This window comes from Salvelinus alpinus, chromosome 7 (assembly GCF_045679555.1).
Source record: "Salvelinus alpinus chromosome 7, SLU_Salpinus.1, whole genome shotgun sequence".
Lineage (NCBI taxonomy): Eukaryota > Metazoa > Chordata > Actinopteri > Salmoniformes > Salmonidae > Salvelinus > Salvelinus alpinus.
In genome coordinates, this window is record NC_092092.1 from 19224480 (window position 1) to 19246968 (window position 22489).

General features: G+C 46.9%; 1 protein-coding gene across 26 annotated transcripts in view; it reads left to right on the plus strand.

Moving 5' to 3' along the window:
* Positions 1-22489, plus strand: part of LOC139580539 (neurexin-1a-like) — a 605221-nt gene that overhangs the window by 335072 nt on the left and 247660 nt on the right. For 4 of the 26 annotated variants that reach the window (XM_071409338.1, XM_071409339.1, XM_071409340.1 and 1 more), the window contains exon 1: positions 19939-21296. The exons of the other annotated variants lie outside the window; for them this stretch is intronic. In XM_071409338.1, the coding sequence (XP_071265439.1) occupies positions 20990-21296 (307 nt within the window). In that variant the 5' untranslated portion in view covers positions 19939-20989. Of the gene's footprint in view, positions 1-19938; positions 21297-22489 lie in introns of those variants that run through there. 26 annotated transcript variants of the gene reach the window in all.

Below are 22489 nucleotides of genomic sequence, written 5' to 3' on the forward strand. Positions count from 1 at the left end.
CACCATGACATGGCTCTATACATAACTGAGTAACCTCTGGTTGCAGGGCATTCCACCATGACATGGCTCTATACATAACTGAGTAACCTCTGGTTGCAGGGCATTCCATGATGACATGGCTCTATACATAACTGAGTAACCTCTGGTGGCAGAGCATTCCACCATGACATGGCTCTATACATAACTGAGTAACCTCTGGTGGCAGAGCATTCCACCATGACATGGCTCAATACATAACTGAGTAACCTCTGGTGGCAGAGCATTCCACCATGACATGGCTCAATACATAACTGAGTAACCTCTGGTTGCAGAGCATTCCACCATGACATGGCTCAATACATAACTGAGTAACCTCTGGTGGCAGAGCATTCCACCATGACATGGCTCAATACATAACTGAGTAACCTCTGGTTGCAGAGCATTCCACCATGACATGGCTCAATACATAACTGAGTAACCTCTGGTGGCAGGGCATTCCACCATGACATGGCTCAATACATAACTGAGTAACCTCTGGTTGCAGGGCATTCCACCATGACATGGCTCTATACATAACTGAGTAACCTCTGGTGGCAGAGCATTCCACCATGACATGGCTCTATACATAACTGAGTAACCTCTGGTGGCAGAGCATTCCACCATGACATGGCTCTATACATAACTGAGTAACCTCTGGTGGCAGAGCATTCCACCATGACATGGCTCTATACATAACTGAGTAACCTCTGGTGGCAGAGCATTCCACCATGACATGGCTCTATACATACAGTGGGGAGAACAAGTATTTGATACACTGCCGATTTTGCCGATTTTCCTACTTACAAAGCATGTAGAGGTCTGTAATTTTTATCATAGGTACACTTCAACTGTGAGATACGGAATCTAAAACAAAAATCCCGAAAATCACATTGTATGATTTTTAAGTAATTAATTCGCATTTTATTGCATGACATAAGTATTTGATACATCAGAAAAGCAGAACTTAATATTTGGTACAGAATCCTTTGTTTGCAATTACAGAGATCATACGTTTCCTGTAGTTCTTGACCAGGTTTGCACACACTGCAGCAGGGATTTTGGCCCACTCCTCCATACAGACCCTCTCCAGATCCTTCAGGTTTCGGGGTTGTCGCTGGGCAATACGGACTTTCAGCTCCCTCCAAAGATTTTCTATTGGGTTCAGGTCTGGAGACTGGCTAGGCCACTCCAGGACCTTGAGATACTTCTTACGGAGCCACTCCTTAGTTGCCCTGGCTGTGTGTTTCGGGTCGTTGTCATGCTGGAAGACCCAGCCACGACCCATCATCAATGCTCTTACTGAGGGAAGGAGGTTGTTGGCTAAGATCTCGCAATACATGGCCCCATCCACCCTCCCCTCAATACGGTGCAGTCGTCCTGTCCCCTTTGCAGAAAAGCATCCCCAAAGAATGATGTTTCCACCTCCATGCTTCACGGTTGGGATGGTGTTCTTGGGGTTGTACTCATCCTTCTTCTTCCTCCAAACAAGGCGAGTGGAGTTTAGACCAAAAAGCTCTATTTTTGAATCATCAGACCACATGACCTTCTCCCATTCCTCCTCTGGATCATCCAGATGGTCATTGGCAAACTTCAGACGGGCCTGGACATGCGCCTGCTTGAGCAGGGGGACCTTGTGTGCGCTGCAGGATTTTAATCCATGACGGCGTAGTGTGTTACTAATGGTTTTCTTTGAGACTGTGGTCCCAGCTCTCTTCAGGTCATTGACCAGGTCCTGCCGTGTAGTTCTGGGCTGATCCCTCACCTTCCTCATGATCATTGATGCCCCACGAGGTGAGATCTTGCATGGAGCCCCAGACCGAGGGTGATTGACCATCATCTTGAACTTCTTCTATTTTCTTCTATTTTCTAATAATTGCGCCAACAGTTGTTGCCTTCTCACCAAGCTGCTTGCCTATTGTCCTGTAGCCCATCCCAGCCTTGTGCAGGTCTACAATTTTATCCCTGATGTCCTTACACAGCTCTCTGGTCTTGGCCATTGTGGAGAGGTTGGAGTCTGTTTGATTGAGTGTGTGGACAGGTGTCTTTTATACAGGTAACGAGTTCAAACAGGTGCAGTTAATACAGGTAATGAGTGGAGAACAGGAGGGCTTCTTAAAGAAAAACTAACAGGTCTGTGAGAGCCGGAATTCTTACTGGTTGGTAGGTGATCAAATACTTATGTCATGCAATAAAATGCTAATTAATTACTTAAAAATCATACAATGTGATTTTCTGGATTTTTGTTTTAGATTCCGTCTCTCACAGTTGAAGTGTACCTATGATAAAAATTACAGACCTCTACATGCTTTGTAAGTAGGAAAACCTGCAAAATCGGCAGTGTATCAAATACTTGTTCTCCCCACTGTAACTGAGTAACCTCTGGTTGCAGGGCATTCCACCATGACATGGTTCTATACATAACTGAGTAACCTCTGGTGGCAGAGCATTCCACCATGACATGGCTCTATACATAACTGAGTAACCTCTGGTTGCAGGGCATTCCACCATGACATGGCTCTATACATAACTGAGTAACCTCTGGTGGCAGAGCATTCCACCATGACATGGCTCAATACATAACTGAGTAACCTCTGGTGGCAGAGCATTCCATGATGACATGGCTCTATACATAACTGAGTAACCTCTGGTGGCAGAGCATTCCACCATGACATGGCTCTATACATAACTGAGTAACCTCTGGTGGCAGAGCATTCCACCATGACATGGCTCAATACATAACTGAGTAACCTCTGGTTGCAGGGCATTCCACCATGACATGGCTCAATACATAACTGAGTAACCTCTGGTGGCAGAGCATTCCACCATGACATGGCTCTATACATAACTGAGTAACCTCTGGTTGCAGGGCATTCCACCATGACATGGCTCTATACATAACTGAGTAACCTCTGGTTGCAGGGCATTCCATGATGACATGGCTCTATACATAACTGAGTAACCTCTGGTTGCAGGGCATTCCATGATGACATGGCTCTATACATAACTGAGTAACCTCTGGTGGCAGAGCATTCCACCATGACATGGCTCTATACATAACTGAGTAACCTCTGGTTGCAGAGCATTCCACCATGACATGGCTCTATACATAACTGAGTAACCTCTGGTGGCAGAGCATTCCACCATGACATGGCTCAATACATAACTGAGTAACCTCTGGTGGCAGAGCATTCCACCATGACATGGCTCTATACATAACTGAGTAACCTCTGGTGGCAGAGCATTCCACCATGACATGGCTCAATACATAACTGAGTAACCTCTGGTGGCAGAGCATTCCACCATGACATGGCTCAATACATAACTGAGTAACCTCTGGTTGCAGAGCATTCCACCATGACCTGCCTCAATACATAACTGAGTAACCTCTGGTGGCAGGGCATTCCACCATGACATGGCTCAATACATAACTGAGTAACCTCTGGTTGCAGGGCATTCCACCATGACATGGCTCTATACATAACTGAGTAACCTCTGGTGGCAGAGCATTCCACCATGACATGGCTCTATACATAACTGAGTAACCTCTGGTGGCAGAGCATTCCACCATGACATGGCTCTATACATAACTGAGTAACCTCTGGTGGCAGAGCATTCCACCATGACATGGCTCTATACATAACTGAGTAACCTCTGGTGGCAGAGCATTCCACCATGACATGGCTCTATACATAACTGAGTAACCTCTGGTTGCAGGGCATTCCACCATGACATGGCTCTATACATAACTGAGTAACCTCTGGTGGCAGAGCATTCCACCATGACATGGCTCTATACATAACTGAGTAACCTCTGGTTGCAGGGCATTCCACCATGACATGGCTCTATACATAACTGAGTAACCTCTGGTGGCAGAGCATTCCACCATGACATGGCTCTATACATAACTGAGTAACCTCTGGTGGCAGAGCATTCCACCATGACATGGCTCAATACATAACTGAGTAACCTCTGGTTGCAGAGCATTCCACCATGACATGGCTCAATACATAACTGAGTAACCTCTGGTGGCAGAGCATTCCATGATGACATGGCTCTATACATAACTGAGTAACCTCTGGTGGCAGGGCATTCCACCATGACATGGCTCTATACATAACTGAGTAACCTCTGGTTGCAGAGCATTCCACCATGACATGGCTCTATACATAACTGAGTAACCTCTGGTTGCAGAGCATTCCACCATGACATGGCTCTATACATAACTGAGTAACCTCTGGTGGCAGAGCATTCCACCATGACATGGCTCTATACATAACTGAGTAACCTCTGATGGCAGAGCATTCCACCATGACATGGCTCTATACATAACTGAGTAACCTCTGGTGGCAGAGCATTCCACCATGACATGGCTCAATACATAACTGAGTAACCTCTGGTGGCAGAGCATTCCACCATGACATGGCTCTATACATAACTGAGTAACCTCTGGTGGCAGAGCATTCCACCATGACATGGCTCAATACATAACTGAGTAACCTCTGGTGGCAGAGCATTCCACCATGACATGGCTCTATACATAACTGAGTAACCTCTGGTTGCAGGGCATTCCATGATGACATGGCTCTATACATAACTGAGTAACCTCTGGTGGCAGAGCATTCCACCATGACATGGCTCAATACATAACTGAGTAACCTCTGGTTGCAGAGCATTCCACCATGACATGGCTCTATACATAACTGAGTAACCTCTGGTGGCAGAGCATTCCATGATGACATGGCTCTATACATAACTGAGTAACCTCTGGTGGCAGAGCATTCCACCATGACATGGCTCAATACATAACTGAGTAACCTCTGGTGGCAGAGCATTCCACCATGACATGGCTCTATACATAACTGAGTAACCTCTGGTGGCAGAGCATTCCATGATGACATGGCTCTATACATAACTGAGTAACCTCTGGTGGCAGGGCATTCCACCATGACATGGCTCTATACATAACTGAGTAACCTCTGGTGGCAGAGCATTCCACCATGACATGGCTCAATACATAACTGAGTAACCTCTGGTTGCAGGGCATTCCACCATGACATGGCTCAATACATAACTGAGTAACCTCTGGTGGCAGAGCATTCCACCATGACATGGCTCTATACATAACTGAGTAACCTCTGGTTGCAGGGCATTCCACCATGACATGGCTCTATACATAACTGAGTAACCTCTGGTTGCAGGGCATTCCATGATGACATGGCTCTATACATAACTGAGTAACCTCTGGTGGCAGAGCATTCCACCATGACATGGCTCTATACATAACTGAGTAACCTCTGGTGGCAGAGCATTCCACCATGACATGGCTCAATACATAACTGAGTAACCTCTGGTGGCAGAGCATTCCACCATGACATGGCTCAATACATAACTGAGTAACCTCTGGTTGCAGAGCATTCCACCATGACATGGCTCAATACATAACTGAGTAACCTCTGGTGGCAGAGCATTCCACCATGACATGGCTCAATACATAACTGAGTAACCTCTGGTTGCAGAGCATTCCACCATGACATGGCTCAATACATAACTGAGTAACCTCTGGTGGCAGGGCATTCCACCATGACATGGCTCAATACATAACTGAGTAACCTCTGGTTGCAGGGCATTCCACCATGACATGGCTCTATACATAACTGAGTAACCTCTGGTGGCAGAGCATTCCACCATGACATGGCTCTATACATAACTGAGTAACCTCTGGTGGCAGAGCATTCCACCATGACATGGCTCTATACATAACTGAGTAACCTCTGGTGGCAGAGCATTCCACCATGACATGGCTCTATACATAACTGAGTAACCTCTGGTGGCAGAGCATTCCACCATGACATGGCTCTATACATAACTGAGTAACCTCTGGTTGCAGGGCATTCCACCATGACATGGCTCTATACATAACTGAGTAACCTCTGGTGGCAGAGCATTCCACCATGACATGGCTCTATACATAACTGAGTAACCTCTGGTTGCAGGGCATTCCACCATGACATGGCTCTATACATAACTGAGTAACCTCTGGTGGCAGAGCATTCCACCATGACATGGCTCAATACATAACTGAGTAACCTCTGGTGGCAGAGCATTCCATGATGACATGGCTCTATACATAACTGAGTAACCTCTGGTGGCAGGGCATTCCACCATGACATGGCTCTATACATAACTGAGTAACCTCTGGTTGCAGAGCATTCCACCATGACATGGCTCTATACATAACTGAGTAACCTCTGGTTGCAGAGCATTCCACCATGACATGGCTCTATACATAACTGAGTAACCTCTGGTGGCAGAGCATTCCACCATGACATGGCTCTATACATAACTGAGTAACCTCTGGTGGCAGAGCATTCCACCATGACATGGCTCAATACATAACTGAGTAACCTCTGGTGGCAGAGCATTCCACCATGACATGGCTCTATACATAACTGAGTAACCTCTGGTGGCAGAGCATTCCACCATGACATGGCTCAATACATAACTGAGTAACCTCTGGTTGCAGAGCATTCCACCATGACATGGCTCAATACATAACTGAGTAACCTCTGGTGGCAGAGCATTCCACCATGACATGGCTCAATACATAACTGAGTAACCTCTGGTTGCAGAGCATTCCACCATGACATGGCTCAATACATAACTGAGTAACCTCTGGTGGCAGGGCATTCCACCATGACATGGCTCAATACATAACTGAGTAACCTCTGGTTGCAGGGCATTCCACCATGACATGGCTCTATACATAACTGAGTAACCTCTGGTGGCAGAGCATTCCACCATGACATGGCTCTATACATAACTGAGTAACCTCTGGTGGCAGAGCATTCCACCATGACATGGCTCTATACATAACTGAGTAACCTCTGGTGGCAGAGCATTCCACCATGACATGGCTCTATACATAACTGAGTAACCTCTGGTGGCAGAGCATTCCACCATGACATGGCTCTATACATAACTGAGTAACCTCTGGTTGCAGGGCATTCCACCATGACATGGCTCAATACATAACTGAGTAACCTCTGGTTGCAGAGCATTCCACCATGACATGGCTCTATACATAACTGAGTAACCTCTGGTGGCAGAGCATTCCATGATGACATGGCTCTATACATAACTGAGTAACCTCTGGTGGCAGAGCATTCCACCATGACATGGCTCAATACATAACTGAGTAACCTCTGGTGGCAGAGCATTCCACCATGACATGGCTCTATACATAACTGAGTAACCTCTGGTGGCAGAGCATTCCATGATGACATGGCTCTATACATAACTGAGTAACCTCTGGTTGCAGAGCATTCCACCATGACATGGCTCAATACATAACTGAGTAACCTCTGGTTGCAGAGCATTCCACCATGACATGGCTCTATACATAACTGAGTAACCTCTGGTTGCAGGGCATTCCACCATGACATGGCTCTATACATAACTGAGTAACCTCTGGTGGCAGAGCATTCCACCATGACATGGCTCAATACATAACTGAGTAACCTCTGGTTGCAGAGCATTCCACCATGACATGGCTCAATACATAACTGAGTAACCTCTGGTGGCAGAGCATTCCACCATGACATGGCTCAATACATAACTGAGTAACCTCTGGTGGCAGAGCATTCCACCATGACATGGCTCAATACATAACTGAGTAACCTCTGGTGGCAGAGCATTCCACCATGACATGGCTCTATACATAACTGAGTAACCTCTGGTTGCAGAGCATTCCACCATGACATGGCTCAATACATAACTGAGTAACCTCTGGTGGCAGAGCATTCCACCATGACATGGCTCTATACATAACTGAGTAACCTCTGGTGGCAGAGCATTCCACCATGACATGGCTCAATACATAACTGAGTAACCTCTGGTGGCAGAGCATTCCACCATGACATGGCTCTATACATAACTGAGTAACCTCTGGTGGCAGAGCATTCCACCATGACATGGCTCAATACATAACTGAGTAACCTCTGGTTGCAGAGCATTCCACCATGACATGGCTCAATACATAACTGAGTAACCTCTGGTGGCAGAGCATTCCACCATGACATGGCTCAATACATAACTGAGTAACCTCTGGTTGCAGAGCATTCCACCATGACATGGCTCAATACATAACTGAGTAACCTCTGGTGGCAGAGCATTCCACCATGACATGGCTCAATACATACCTGAGTAACCTCTGGTGGCAGAGCATTCCACCATGACATGGCTCAATACATAACTGAGTAACCTCTGGTTGCAGAGCATTCCACCATGACATGGCTCAATACATACCTGAGTAACCTCTGGTTGCAGAGCATTCCACCATGACATGGCTCAATACATAACTGAGTAACCTCTGGTTGCAGGGCATTCCACCATGACATGGCTCAATACATAACTGAGTAACCTCTGGTGGCAGAGCATTCCACCATGACATGGCTCAATACATAACTGAGTAACCTCTGGTTGCAGGGCATTCCACCATGACATGGCTCTATACATAACTGAGTAACCTCTGGTTGCAGGGCATTCCATGATGACATGGCTCTATACATAACTGAGTAACCTCTGGTTGCAGGGCATTCCATGATGACATGGCTCTATACATAACTGAGTAACCTCTGGTTGCAGGGCATTCCACCATGACATGGCTCTATACATAACTGAGTAACCTCTGGTTGCAGGGCATTCCATGATGACATGGCTCTATACATAACTGAGTAACCTCTGGTGGCAGGGCATTCCATGATGACATGGCTCTATACATAACTGAGTAACCTCTGGTTGCAGAGCATTCCACCATGACATGGCTCTATACATAACTGAGTGACACATTAAATCTGTTTTTGGTTTGGGGAGCGTGAAGAAACCCATAGTGGTATGTCTGGTGGGGTATGGATGTCTGGTGGGGTATGTATGTCTGGTGGGGTATGGATGTCTGGTAGGGTATGGATGTATGTCTGGTGGGGTATGGATGTCTGGTGGGGTATGGATGTCTGGTGGGGTATGTATGTCTGGTGGGGTATGTATGTCTGGTGGGGTATGGATGTCTGTTGGGGTATGTATGTCTGGTGGGGTATGTATGTCTGGTGGGGTATGTATGTCTGGTGGGGTATATATGTCTGGTGGGGTATGTATGTCTGGTGGGGTATGTATGTCTGGTGGGGTATGGATGTCTGGTGGGGTATATATGTCTGGTGGGGTATGTATGTCTGGTGGGGTATGTATGTCTGGTGGGGTATATATGTCTGGTGGGGTATATATGTCTGGTGGGGTATGTATGTCTGGTGGGGTATGGATGTCTGGTGGGGTAAGTATGTCTGGTGGGGTATGTATGTCTGGTGGGGTATATATGTCTGGTGGGGTATGTATGTCTGGTGGGGTATATATGTCTGGTGGGGTATGTATGTCTGGTGGGGTATGTATGTCTGGTGGGGTATGTATGTCTGGTGGGGTATATATGTCTGGTGGGGTATGTATGTCTGGTGGGGTATGTATGTCTGGTGGGGTATGTATGTCTGGTGGGGTATGTATGTCTGGTGGGGTATGGATGTCTGGTAGGGTATATATGTCTGGTGGGGTATATATGTCTGGTAGGGTATATATGTCTGGTGGGGTATGGATGTCTGGTAGGGTATATATGTCTGGTAGGGTATATATGTCTGGTGGGGTATGGATGTCTGGTGGGGTATATATGTCTGGTGGGGTATATATGTCTGGTAGGGTATATATGTCTGGTAGGGTATATATGTCTGGTGGGGTATGGATGTCTGGTGGGGTATGTATGCCTGGTGGGGTATGTATGTCTGGTGGGGTATGGATGTCTGGTGGGGTATGTATGTCTGGTGGGGTATGTATGTCTGGTGGGGTATGGATGTCTGGTGGGGTATGTATGTCTGGTGGGGTATGGATGTCTGGTGGGGTATATATGTCTGGTGGGGTATGGCTGGTGGGGTATGTATGTCTGGTGGGGTAAGAATGTCTGGTGGGGTATGGATGTCTGGTGGGGTATGTATGTCTGGTAGGGTATATATGTCTGGTAGGGTATATATGTCTGGTGGGGTATATATGTCTGGTGGGGTATATATGTCTGGTGGGGTATATATGTCTGGTGGGGTATGGATGTCTGGTGGGGTATGGATGTCTGGTGGGGTATATATGTCTGGTGGGGTATGTATGTCTGGTGGGGTATGTATGTCTGGTGGGGTATATATGTCTGGTGGGGTATGTATGTCTGGTGGGGTATATATGTCTGGTGGGGTATGTATGTCTGGTGGGGTATGTATGTCTGGTGGGGTATGTATGTCTGGTGGGGTATATATGTCTGGTGGGGTATGTATGTCTGGTGGGGTATGGATGTCTGGTGGGGTATGTATGTCTGGTGGGGTATGTATGTCTGGTGGGGTATGTATGTCTGGTGGGGTATGTATGTCTGGTGGGGTATATATGTCTGGTGGGGTATGTATGTCTGGTGGGGTATGGATGTCTGGTGGGGTATGTATGTCTGGTGGGGTATGTATGTCTGGTGGGGTATGTGTGTCTGGTGGGGTATGGATGTCTGGTGGGGTATGGATGTCTGGTGGGGTATGTATGGATGTCTGGTGGGGTATGTATGTCTGGTGGGGTATGTATGTCTGGTGGGGTATGTATGGATGTCTGGTGGGGTATGTATGTCTGGTGGGGTATGTATGTCTGGTGGGGTATGGATGTCTGGTGGGGTATATATGTCTGGTGGGGTATATATGTCTGGTGGGGTATATATGTCTGGTAGGGTATATATGTCTGGTGGGGTATATATGTCTGGTGGGGTATATATGTCTGGTGGGGTATATATGTCTGGTGGGGTATGGATGTCTGGTGGGGTATGGATCTATGTCTGGTGGGGTATGGATGTATGTCTGGTGGGGTATATATGTCTGGTGGGGTATATATGTCTGGTAGGGTATATATGTCTGGTAGGGTATATATGTCTGGTGGGGTATATATGTCTGGTGGGGTATATATGTCTGGTGGGGTATATATGTCTGGTAGGGTATATATGTCTGGTAGGGTATATATGTCTGGTGGGGTATATATGTCTGGTGGGGTATATATGTCTGGTGGGGTATATATGTCTGGTGGGGTATGGATGTCTGGTGGGGTATGGATGTATGTCTGGTGGGGTATGGATTTATGTCTGGTGGGGTATATATGTCTGGTGGGGTATGTATGTCTGGTGGGGTATGTATGTCTGGTGGGTCATGTATGTCTGGTGGGGTATGTATGTCTGGTGGGGTATGTATGTCTGGTGGGGTATGTATGTCTGGTGGGGTATATATGTCTGGTGGGGTATGTGTGTCTGGTGGGGTATGGCTGGTGGGGTATGTATGTCTGGTGGGGTATGGATGTCTGGTAGGTTATGTATGTCTGGTGGGGTATGTGTGTCTGGTGGGGTATGGCTGGTGGGGTATGGATGTCTGTTTGAAGTGTATGCGAATAGATTATACAAGAGGTAAGACATTTTCTATATATAAATGTTTCTTAAAAAGACAAGAAGAGAGGTAGTCAATTTCTCCTCAACCATGAAAGACTATCATGCATGTGGTTGACGTTAGTTCAGGATGTGCAGTTAGAGCAAGGCGTGCTGCTTTGTTTTGAGCCAGCTGCAGCTTTTTTAGGTCTTTCCTTGCTGCACCTGACCACCGTTCCCCGGGTGCCGATGACGTGGATGTCGATTAAGGCAGCCCCCCTTACCTCTCTGATTCAGAGGGGTTGGGTTAAATGCGGAAAACACATTTCAGTTGAATGCATTCAGTTGTACAACTGACTAGGTGTCCCCCTTCCCCATGTTACCTGACAGTAATCAAGATGGGATCAAGATCAGAGCCTGAACAAGTACTACAGTTTCTGTGTCAAAAACACTGAACATCTTTTTATAACAGACATGCCTCTTCACGTCTTACTTTCTCAACCCTTTCTCCCCCCCCCCCTCTCTCGCTCTGTATCTCTCTTTCTCTCTCCTCTCTCCCCCACTCCCCTCTCTCTATTGCTCTCTCTCTTTCTCTCTCATCCCCTCTCCCTCTAATGAGCCAGACTGTAGTCTCTCCATGGTTGTGATATAAAGTGCTGCCTGAGAGCTCTTCTCTTGATTTAAAGGCCCTGCTGGTCAGTCAGTTAAACCCACACCACCCACCTCCTACTCTCTGCCTCCTCTCCCTCTTCTCTCCTCCTCTCCCCCTCCATCTCCACCTCTCCACTCCTCCACGCTCCTCCTCTCATCATCGCACAGTACTGCGTCTGCACTCCTCTGTCTTAGAGGTGCTTAACTGGGACTTGTTCTTTCTCGCTCGTTCTCTCTTTCTTTCCCCTCCCTCGCTCTCTCTCTCCGAGGAGAGTATTACACACCTAGTATAAATTCCATCTGTGCTATCCATCACTTGGTTTTGGAGGTTAAACAGCCAACAGTATGAGCTTTTCTCTCTTTTTCCCTTCCTTGTCCTCAACCTGGCTCAGTTTATTTTCCTGGTGATTATAAACAAAGGACCGGACAAAGGGAACAACTGTACTTGCAGAGAAAGAAAAAGATTCAGTAGAAAACTAAAGGGATAGACAATGAAGAGAGGGAAAAGTAGGTGGTTATGAGCATATCATAGTACACAGGTGCCGAGCACAAAGTTAAAAGCTTGGAAACGAACAGCCTGGAAACAAAACAGGGCTCCTGAGTGGCGCAGCAGTCTAAGGCACTGCATCTTAGTGCTTGAGGCATCACTACAGGCCCTGGTTCGTTTCCAGGCTGTATCACAACCGGCCGTGATTGGGAGTCCCATTGGGCGGCGCACAATTGGCTTAGTGTCGTTTGGGTTTGGCGGGGGTAGGCCGTTATTGGAAATAAGAATTTGTTCTTAACTGACTTGCAAATCAAATTTTATTGATCACATACACATGGTTAGCAGATATTATTGATCACATACACATGGTTAGCAGATGTTATTGTGAGTGTAGCGAAATGCTTATGCTTCTAGATCCGACAGTGCAGTAATATCTAACAGGTAATATCTAACAATTCCACAACATAACCTAATACACACAATCTAGTAAAGGAATGGGATGAGAATAATAAGTATAAAATATATGGATGAGCAGTGACAGAGGGGCTAAGATGCAATAGATAGTAAAGAATAGTGAAGGATACAGTATACAGTATATACATATGAGATGAGTAATGCGAGATATGTAAACATTCTTAAAGTGTCATTATTAAAGTGACTAGTGTTCGTTCCATTTATTAAAGTGGCCAATGATATCAAGTTGGTAGGTAGGCAGCCACCTCTCTGTGCTAGTGGTGGCTGTTTAACAATCAGATGGCCTTGAGATAGAAGCTATTTTTCAATCTCTCTGTCCCAGCTTTGGTGCACCTGTACTGACCTCGCCTTCTGGATGATAGCGGGGTGAACTGGTAGTGGCTTGGGTGGTTATTGTCCTTGATGATCTTTATGGCATTCCTGTGACATCGGGTGGTGTAGGTGTCCTGGAGGGCAGGTAGTTTGCCACTGGTGATGCGTTGTGCAGACCCCACCACCCTCTGGAGAGCCCTGCGGTTGTGGGCGGTTCAGTTGCCGTACCAGGCGGTGATACAGCCCGACAGGATGCTCTCGATTGTGCATCTGTAAAAGATAGTGAGAGTTTTCGGTGACAAATCACATTTCTTCAGCCTCCTGAGGTTGAAGAGGCGCTGTTGCGCCTTCACCACACTGTCTGTGTGCGAGGACCATTTCAGTTTGTCGGTGATATGTACACCGAGGAACTTAAAACTTTCCACCTTCTCCACTGCTGTCCCATCGATGTGGATAGGGGGGTGCTCCCTTCGCTGTTTCCTGAAGTCCACGATCATCTCTTTTGTTTTGCTGACATTGAGCGAGAGGTTATTTTCCTGACACCACACTCCGAGGGCCCTCACCTCCTCCCTGTAGGCTGTCTCGTCGTTGTTGGTAATCAAGCCTACCATTGTAGTGTCGTCTGCAAACTTGATGATTGAGTTGGAGGAGTGCATGGCCATGCAGTCGTGAGAGATCAGGGAGTACAGGAGAGGGCTAAGAACGCACCCTTGTGGGGCCCCAGTGTTGAAGATCAGCGGAGTGGAGATGTTGTTCCCTACCTTCACCACCTGGGGGGCGGCCCGTCAGGAAGTACAGGACCAAGTTGCACAGGGCGGGGTTCAGAACCAGGATCTCAAGCTTAATGATGAGTGTGGAGGGTACTATGGTGTTGAATGCTGAGCTGTAGTCAATGAACAGCATTCTACATCGGTATTCCTCTTGCTTTGGTTTCTTATGGACAACCAAGTAGAATAAGACAAAAAAGAATGGAAGAAAAACAGAAGGATGTATTGCCTAGTTAAATAAAGGTTAAATACATTTTTAAAAATGAGCTATTTCACAAAACCAAACTAAATCCTTAGTTTTCCACCACAGCCTGTGTGACATCATACACCAAGGCAGCAGCTGTGCTCTGTCGTTCCATTGTCAAGGCCACACGGCTACAGTGGGACTACTTTTGGGACCAGGTGGTGGAATATGTAGGGGTGACAGGGCTTTGACCTCTCTGTCTTTCTCTGTCTGTCTTTCTCTGTCTGTCTGTCTTTCTCTGTCTGTCTGTCTTTCTCTGTCTGTCTGTCTGTCTTTCTCTGTCTGTCTGTCTTTCTTTCTCTCTCTGTCTGTCTGTCTTTCTCTGTCTGTCTTTCTCTCTCTGTCTGTCTGTCTTTCTCTGTATGTCTGTCTTTCTCTGTCTGTCTGTCTTTCTCTGTATGTCTGTCTTTCTCTGTCTGTCTGTCTTTCTCTGTCTGTCTGTCTGTCTGTCTGTCTGTCTGTCTGTCTTTCTCTGTCTGTCTGTCTGTCTTTCTCTGTATGTCTGTCTGTCTTTCTCTGTATGTCTGTCTTTCTCTGTCTGTCTGTCTGTCTGTCTGTCTGTCTTTCTCTGTCTGTCTTTCTCTCTCTGTCTCTCTGTCTTTCTCTGTATGTCTGTCTTTCTCTGTCTGTCTGTCTTTCTCTGTATGTCTGTCTTTCTCTGTCTGTCTGTCTTTCTCTGTCTGTCTGTCTGTCTGTCTGTCTGTCTGTCTGTCTGTCTTTCTCTGTCTGTCTGTCTGTCTTTCTCTGTATGTCTGTCTGTCTTTCTCTGTATGTCTGTCTGTCTGTCTGTCTGTCTTTCTTTCTCTGTCTGTCTGTCTGTCTGTCTGTCTGTCTGTCTGTCTGTCTGTCTGTCTGTCTGTCTGTCTGTCTGTCTGTCTGTCTCTGTCTCTGTCTCTGTCTCTCTCTGTGTCTCTCTCTGTGTGTCTCTCTCTCTCTCTCTCTCTCTCTCTCTCTCTCTCTCTCTCTCTCTCTCTCTCTCTCTCTCTCTCTCTCTCTCTCTCTCTCTCTCTCTCTCTCTATACTGTATAACCCCCTCCTTCCTCTGCTTTCTATGGAAGAGTAAACACAGTACACACACCTCCATCGTCACCTGCCCCCTCCTGTTTATCTCTCTTACCCTAGTTTCACTAGAAGTTTACTGGAGGTGCTGGTCTGACAGTTACTGACATACTATTGTATTGCTGATCCCCTCACAGAGAGATAGGCTGTGTGCCAAATGGCACCATATTTCCTTTATAGTAAAACTACTTTTGACCAGGGCTCATATTCCAGAGGGTGCCATTTGGGACATCCCATAGAGAATGTGGGGCGGCAGGGTAGCCAAGAACAAAATAATTTGTTCTTAACTGACTTGCCTAGTTAGATAAAGGTAAAATAAAAAATTAGACAGGCCTCTAGTGGCCAAAAGGCAGTATTAGCACAGGCAGTGCCATTGAGGGCTTCCACCATTTGAATGTAGTCAAGTGGGTGGGACTTCCAACTTCATTGGCTGATCCCTCCTGGTGACCCTGTTGGAGTCATGTCCAACCAGGTCATCAGGATGGATCAGCCAATTGTGAAGAATAAAATTGACTACTTCAAAATGGAGATAGGCTCAGTGGTGCTGCTCATGCTGTCACAGATGCTATTATGGCACAGAAAGATAAGTTCTCTATCTATCGCTATGGGACACGCACAGAGGTATTCTAGGAACACAGCTACCTCAGCCTGAAATATTTTTGTAACCTACACAAGCAATGTTGTTGCAGTACTGCTATACTGCCACATGGTGGTATCCATGTAACAAGTAACGGATACAAAACCTGGCCTAGGTATAGTCACTACATACCTGACTGGTGACATCATCTAGCTTCAGGGGATGCATACTGAATCAGTTTGTGTTATTCTGTTTAGGACACCCAATCAGACCTGAACGATGTGTGATTCATAGCAGGTATCACACTTGTTAGACACGATTTGTCACCAATTTGTTGTTGCCATGAAAAAGTTTACCTGTGAGTTGGGATTTAGGGAGTCAGACTCATGTCCTTGTGAAGCATGTGGGCCTGATAGATTGTATTATTAGCTGTAATTATGCAGATTGCAGCCCTGAGAATTATTATTAAACACACACACCACAACACACACACAGACACACACACAAACACACATACAAACACTTCATTAATACTGATCATAATTAGGGTAAACATATTCAGCAGGTGCGGCACTCAGTTTCAAGGGTTGCAAATGAGGAAGGATGGAGCTCTCTCTCTCTTGGTGGAGGTTGTGTATAGCTGATTCAGTAACACCAGGTGGTTACCCTGTATAATGTGTTGAGAGGAAGTTCTCACTTTCTGTCTTCTCACTTTCGGAGCATCTGTTGTGTTAGCAAATTCAACAGTTTCTGAAAAGTGTGTCCTCTTCAGAACTTTATTTGCATTTGTCCAACTGTTGGAAAAAGTGAAGCATTCCTATCCAAGTTGTCTTTGGTTCCTTTTTCAGCATTTGCTTTGGTTTCCTATGGACAACCAAGTAGAATAAGACAAAAAAGAATGGAAGAAAAACAGAAGGATGTATTATCCCCCTTATATCCGCCTGCTAAGATGACTTTCTCTGCAACCATGAAGAGTATCAGTATCCCCTATCCTCTATCCCCTATCCTCTATCCCCTATCCTCTATCCCCTATCCTCTATCCCCTATCCTCTATCCGCTATCCCCTATCCCCTAACCTCTATCCCCTATCATCTATCCTCTATCTCCTATCCTCTATCCCCTATCCTCTATCCGCTATCCCCTATCCCCTATCCCCTAACCTCTATCCCCTATCATCTATCCTCTATCTCCTATCCTCTATCCCCTATACTATATCCTCTATCCTCTATCCCCTATCCCCTAACCTCGATCCCCTATCATCTATCCTCTATCCCCTATCATCTATCCTCTATCCCCTATCCTCTATCCCCTATCCCCTAACCTCTATTTCCTATCCTCTTTCCTCTATTCTCTATCCTATATCCCCTAACCGCTATCCCCTATCCCCTATCCTCTTTCCCCTATCCTCTTTCCCCTATCCTCTATCCCCTAACCTCTATTCCCTATCATATTTCCTCTAATCTCTATCCTCTATCCCCTAACCTCTATCCTCTATCCCATATATCCTATCCTCTATCCCTTATCCTCTATCCCCTATCCTCTATCCCCTATCCCCTAACCTATATTCCCTATCCTCTTTCCTCTATTCTCTATTCGCTATCCCCATATCCCCTAACCGCTATCCTCTATCCCCTATCTCCTATCCTATATCCCCTATCCTCTATCCCCTATCCTCTATCCCCTATCCCCTAACCTCTAGTCCCTATCCTTTTTCCTCTATTATCTATCCTCTATCCCCTAATCTCTATCCTCTATCCCATATCTCCTATCCTCTATCCCCTATCCTCTATCCTCTATCCCCTATCCTCTATCCCCTATCCCCTAACCTATATTCCCTATCCTCTTTCCTCTATTCTCTATCCGCTATCCCCTATCCCCTAACCTCTATTCTATGTTCCCTATCCTCTATCCCCTATCCTCTATCCCATATTCCCTATCATCTATCCCCTATCCTCTATCCCCTATCCCCTATCCTCTATCCTCTATCCTCTATCCTCTATCCCCTATTCCCTATCCTCTTTCCTCTATTCTCTATCCTCTATCCTCTATCATCTATCCCCTATCCTCTATCCCCTATCCCCTATCATCTATCCTCTATCCCCTATTCCCTATCCTCTTTCCTCTATTCTCTATCCTCTATCGTCTATCCTCTATCCCCCATCCCCTATCCCCTATCCTCTGTTCCCTATCCTCTATCCCCTTTCCTCTCACTGTGACCCAATGAGATCAGCTCAGCCTCAGCAGCAGCGCCACTGTTGGGCTTTTCTTCCTCTCCAGCTGTGAAAGAACACCATGGCGGTCCAAAGAGGATGTCGTCCAAACGCCACCGTGACAACAGGACAGAGCTTGACTGAGCATCAGCCTTGGATCCCAAGAACTGAATGGGGAGCATTGAGCTGAGCCGTTAGCCTGTTTGGTTCTTTAGTCCTGGACCCACTGAGAAGCATTGAGCGGAGACCACTGAGCCAGAACCTTTAAGTTCTTTAGTCCTGGACCCACTGAGAAGCACTGAGCGCAGACCACTGAGCCAGAACCTTTAAGCACAGACACTGCAGCATTGAACATCACAGAGCAGCACAGAGTATATATCCTGGGCTCTGCTGTGTGGTGTTTATCAGCAGTCAGAGATGTATGCCCACATGTTCTCTGTACCCCCTTAACCCTCAAGCTCGCCCAGTCATTCTCTCTTCTGTGATAGCTCTCTGGTGAGGGAATGAATGGGTTTTTATTAGCCTGGCGAGCATGGACTGACTTCTGTGGACAGCTCTCCACTTACTGCCAAGCTCTGTGTGTGTGTGTGTGTGTGTGTGTATGCTGCGTGATCCACATTTTATCCTTCCCATCCTTCGTGGCATTCCCCCATTTCCCTAACGTTTAGCTGGGGCTGCAGATGGTCTGGAAATTAGAGCGCCAGCTCGGAGGATAGGAGAAAAATAGTAGAAAAAAAATAAAGATATATATTTTTTTTCTTCCCTTGGAAGCTGCAGCGTGGGGAAGTGAGGAGGGGGTCATTAAATGGTTATGTGATTGGCTGCTGAGAAGCCATCAGGCCCGCCAGCCAACACAACTACTGCTCCCCTGGATGGGGACCATCGGACCGTTGGACAGCACCACTAGGTTCTGATTCCCCATCTCTACAGGACCGCACCGATACTCTCCACCACTCCACCAAGAGAGAGAGAGGGAGAGAGAAATTGAAAGAGAGAAAGAAAGAGAAAGAGAGAACTAGAGAGAGGGATAACTAGAGAGAGAGAGAGAACTAGAGAGAGAGAGAGAACTAGAGAGAGGGAGATAACTAGAGAGAGAGAGAACTAGAGAGAGAGAGAACTAGAGAGAGAGAGAGAACTAGAGAGAGAGAGAGAACTAGAGAGAGGGAGAGAACTAGAGCGAGAGAGAGAACTAGAGAGAGAGAGAACTAGAGAGAGAGAGAGAACTAGAGAGAGAGAGAGAGAACTAGAGAGAGGGAGAGAACTAGAGAGAGGGAGAGAGAGGGAGAGAACTAGAGAGAGAGAGAGAACTAAAGAGAGGGATAACTAGAGAGAGGGAGAAAGAGAGGGAGAGAAATAACATGAACAAAGACCAGCCTGAAAAGCTGTATCTCTCCCTTTCCCTCTCCTCCATTCACTGCCCATCAGTGTCTGTCTGTCCAGTGGATAGAAAGCGAGAGAGAACAAGGTAAAAAGAGAAAGAGAGAGATGAAGCCCCACATCCCCAGCTTATTTTCACCCAAAATAGGCTCTTCCTCTGCAATGCTCTCTGGCTCCACTGATTCGCTGTGTGGAGCCTGTTCATTTGCATAGACCCTCTCCCTCCTGCTCCGCGGCTGGCTGTTGAAGCTCCCCCTCCTTCCTCCCTCTCTCCCTCCCTCTCTCCCTCCCTCTCTCTCATCCTCTCTCTCCTGCTCCGCGGCTGGCTGTTGAACCCCCCCTCCTTCCTCCCTCTCCTTCCCTCTCTGTCTCGTCCTCTCTCTCCTCCTCTTGCGCACATCTTGCTAGAGCTGCGCTCGCTCGCTGAAGCCGTTGCTGCCTGTTTCTCAGCCTGTGAGTGTGTGAGAGAGAGGTGTGTGTGGCTCCGTATACAGAGCAGCCACTCTCTCTCAGTGCTGCCGCGTCGTTGCCTCTCTACTGGGTATTGCAGAGAGAGTAGAGGGAATCTCTAGGAGCGTGGCTTGGCACACCTCGCAGGTACAACCACTCCCGCGCCACCCTCTCGACATTGCAGCTGCTGCCCACCACCACAAGCACATTTTAAAGCTTTACTTCGGATGCACTCAGATTCCTCTAGACATCCTCTGAAAACAGGAAGGAGAAGAGGGACGGAAAACTTGGAAGGAGGGAACATTCCATTTGCTTTGATTAAGGAGATGTTGAAACTGTGCCTGTGATGTTTTTCTCCTCAAAATCTGAGGCTGATATTTAATGTGGATTTTCGGGAGTTATATCATTTTTTGAGAGGAGAAAATGATCCAGTTGATTCTGTGAGCTCTTCCTCGCAGGATAAGAAGTGAGAGAAAAGGAGAGAGAACGCGAGCGAGGAAGTGTGATAGGGAATTGGAGCAGTATGAGATTTCTCAGATGCTGTTTGAGGAGTGTGTCCTAATTTCTTGAGTGCATATTTTTTCCTCCTCTCTTTTTCTCCACAATGAATGATCGTACTTCTTCCATGGTTCCCTTTGTACCCTTGCGGATTTCCTAACCCACCGGAAAAAGTGCAAGAAGGCACTCTTTTCTTTTCCCCATATTTGTACGTGATTATCTCTTTTCTGCTGTGGATTCTCTGTGGATTTGTTGGTTGATCGACAGTGTGAGTGTCTTGGGTTTTGTGAGTGGCGAGAGAGCGTTGTGTTGGCAGGGTACTAAGGGGACTATGGGCCATTGGGCTCATCACTAAGGTCCCAAACCTTTATCCTCATCTCGCCTTGCTGGCCTCTCGGGGAACCATGTTGGAAAGTTGGAGGACAAAGCTTGCCCCCACCCCTGGCCCCTCGAGGTCCAGGCAGGAGCACCTCTGCTGGGGCTTGACCTTGTCTCTCTCCCCTGTCTCCCCTGTCTGCCTGGTTCTCTGGATGACTGCTCTGGCCCTGGGGTGTGTGGCTGGATCTGGGCCTCACTCGGGGCCACCAGGGAGGGGCACAGAAGCAGTGGAGGGCCACCACCACATTCACCTCAACCATGGGGGCAAGCGTCACCATTCCGTGCCTATCGCCATCCATAGACCGCCTGCCGCCTTGCTACGGGCAGGCCACAGTAAGTATCCTTTCTACTCTGACCACCTCGGCTCTATCTGCCAGTTTCTATAAACCAATTAGCAGAGGCTTTTCTTCAAAGCCATTTACAGTAGTGTGTACATACATTTTCCTATGGGTGGCCCCAGCTGGAATCAAACCCATGATCCTGGCGGTGCAAGCACCATGTTCTACTAACTGAGTCACAGAGGACCACAATGTATGCCACATGCCGTCACCATCTTCCTACGCTCTGTGGGGCAAGTTTTATTTTGGGCCCCTGTAGCCTCTTTCTACTTCTTACAGTCCAATTACTGGGATGAACTAGTTGTCTTTTGGAGATGTATTTTATTTATATTTGGTTTTATTTGGTACTCATTGGATGTAGTTTTATTGTGGTCCCTTACAGCTCTTTTCACCATAATCAAGTCCAGGTTCTGCGGTGAGCTACTTGTCTATTGGAGACTTTTTATTTTAATTTGCAGCAAAACATTTACATTTTACAGCTACCAGACGCTGTTATCCAGAGTGACTTACATTAGCAATCAGGGTTAAATGCCTTGTTCAAGGGCACATTGGCAGATTTTTGGACTCCCAACACTCTTAACTGCTAAGCTACCTGCCGCAATACAATAATGATATTTTCCTTGACCATTACTGTAGCCTTCCTCCTATATCCATCTCTCCCCAATTTGTCCCCTGGCTACACCCTCATCTCTCTCTCTCTCTCTCTCTCTCTCTCTCTCTCTCTCTCTCTCTCTCTCTCTCTCTCTCTCTCTCTCTCTCTCTCTCTCTCTCTCTCTCTCTCTCTCTCTCTCTCTCTCTCTCTCTCTCTCTCTCCCCTCTCTCTCTCTCTCTCCTCTCTCTTTCTCTTTCTCTCTCTTTCCATTCCTCTTTTGTCTGGCTCAGCATAGTTCCCTCCCTCCCTCCTTCCTTACTTCCTTTCTTCCCTCCCTCCCCCCCTCCCTCCTTCTCTCCCCTCCCTCCCTCCATGGCGCCTCAGATTATCCCTATCCCTCTCTCCATATGCTATGTGGTGCATCGGCCATAGCCAGATAAAACAGGATTACAGGGTTGTGGTGTAGTGCTCACTCCTGCCCCCGGGGGGTGATAGAGAGACAAATGTGCATTGGACTTAAAGCAATAGAGGCAGGATGCTGAGGCTTGTTTGGGTGGAATGGTTGTGTGTGTGTGTGTGTGTGTGTGTGTGTGTGT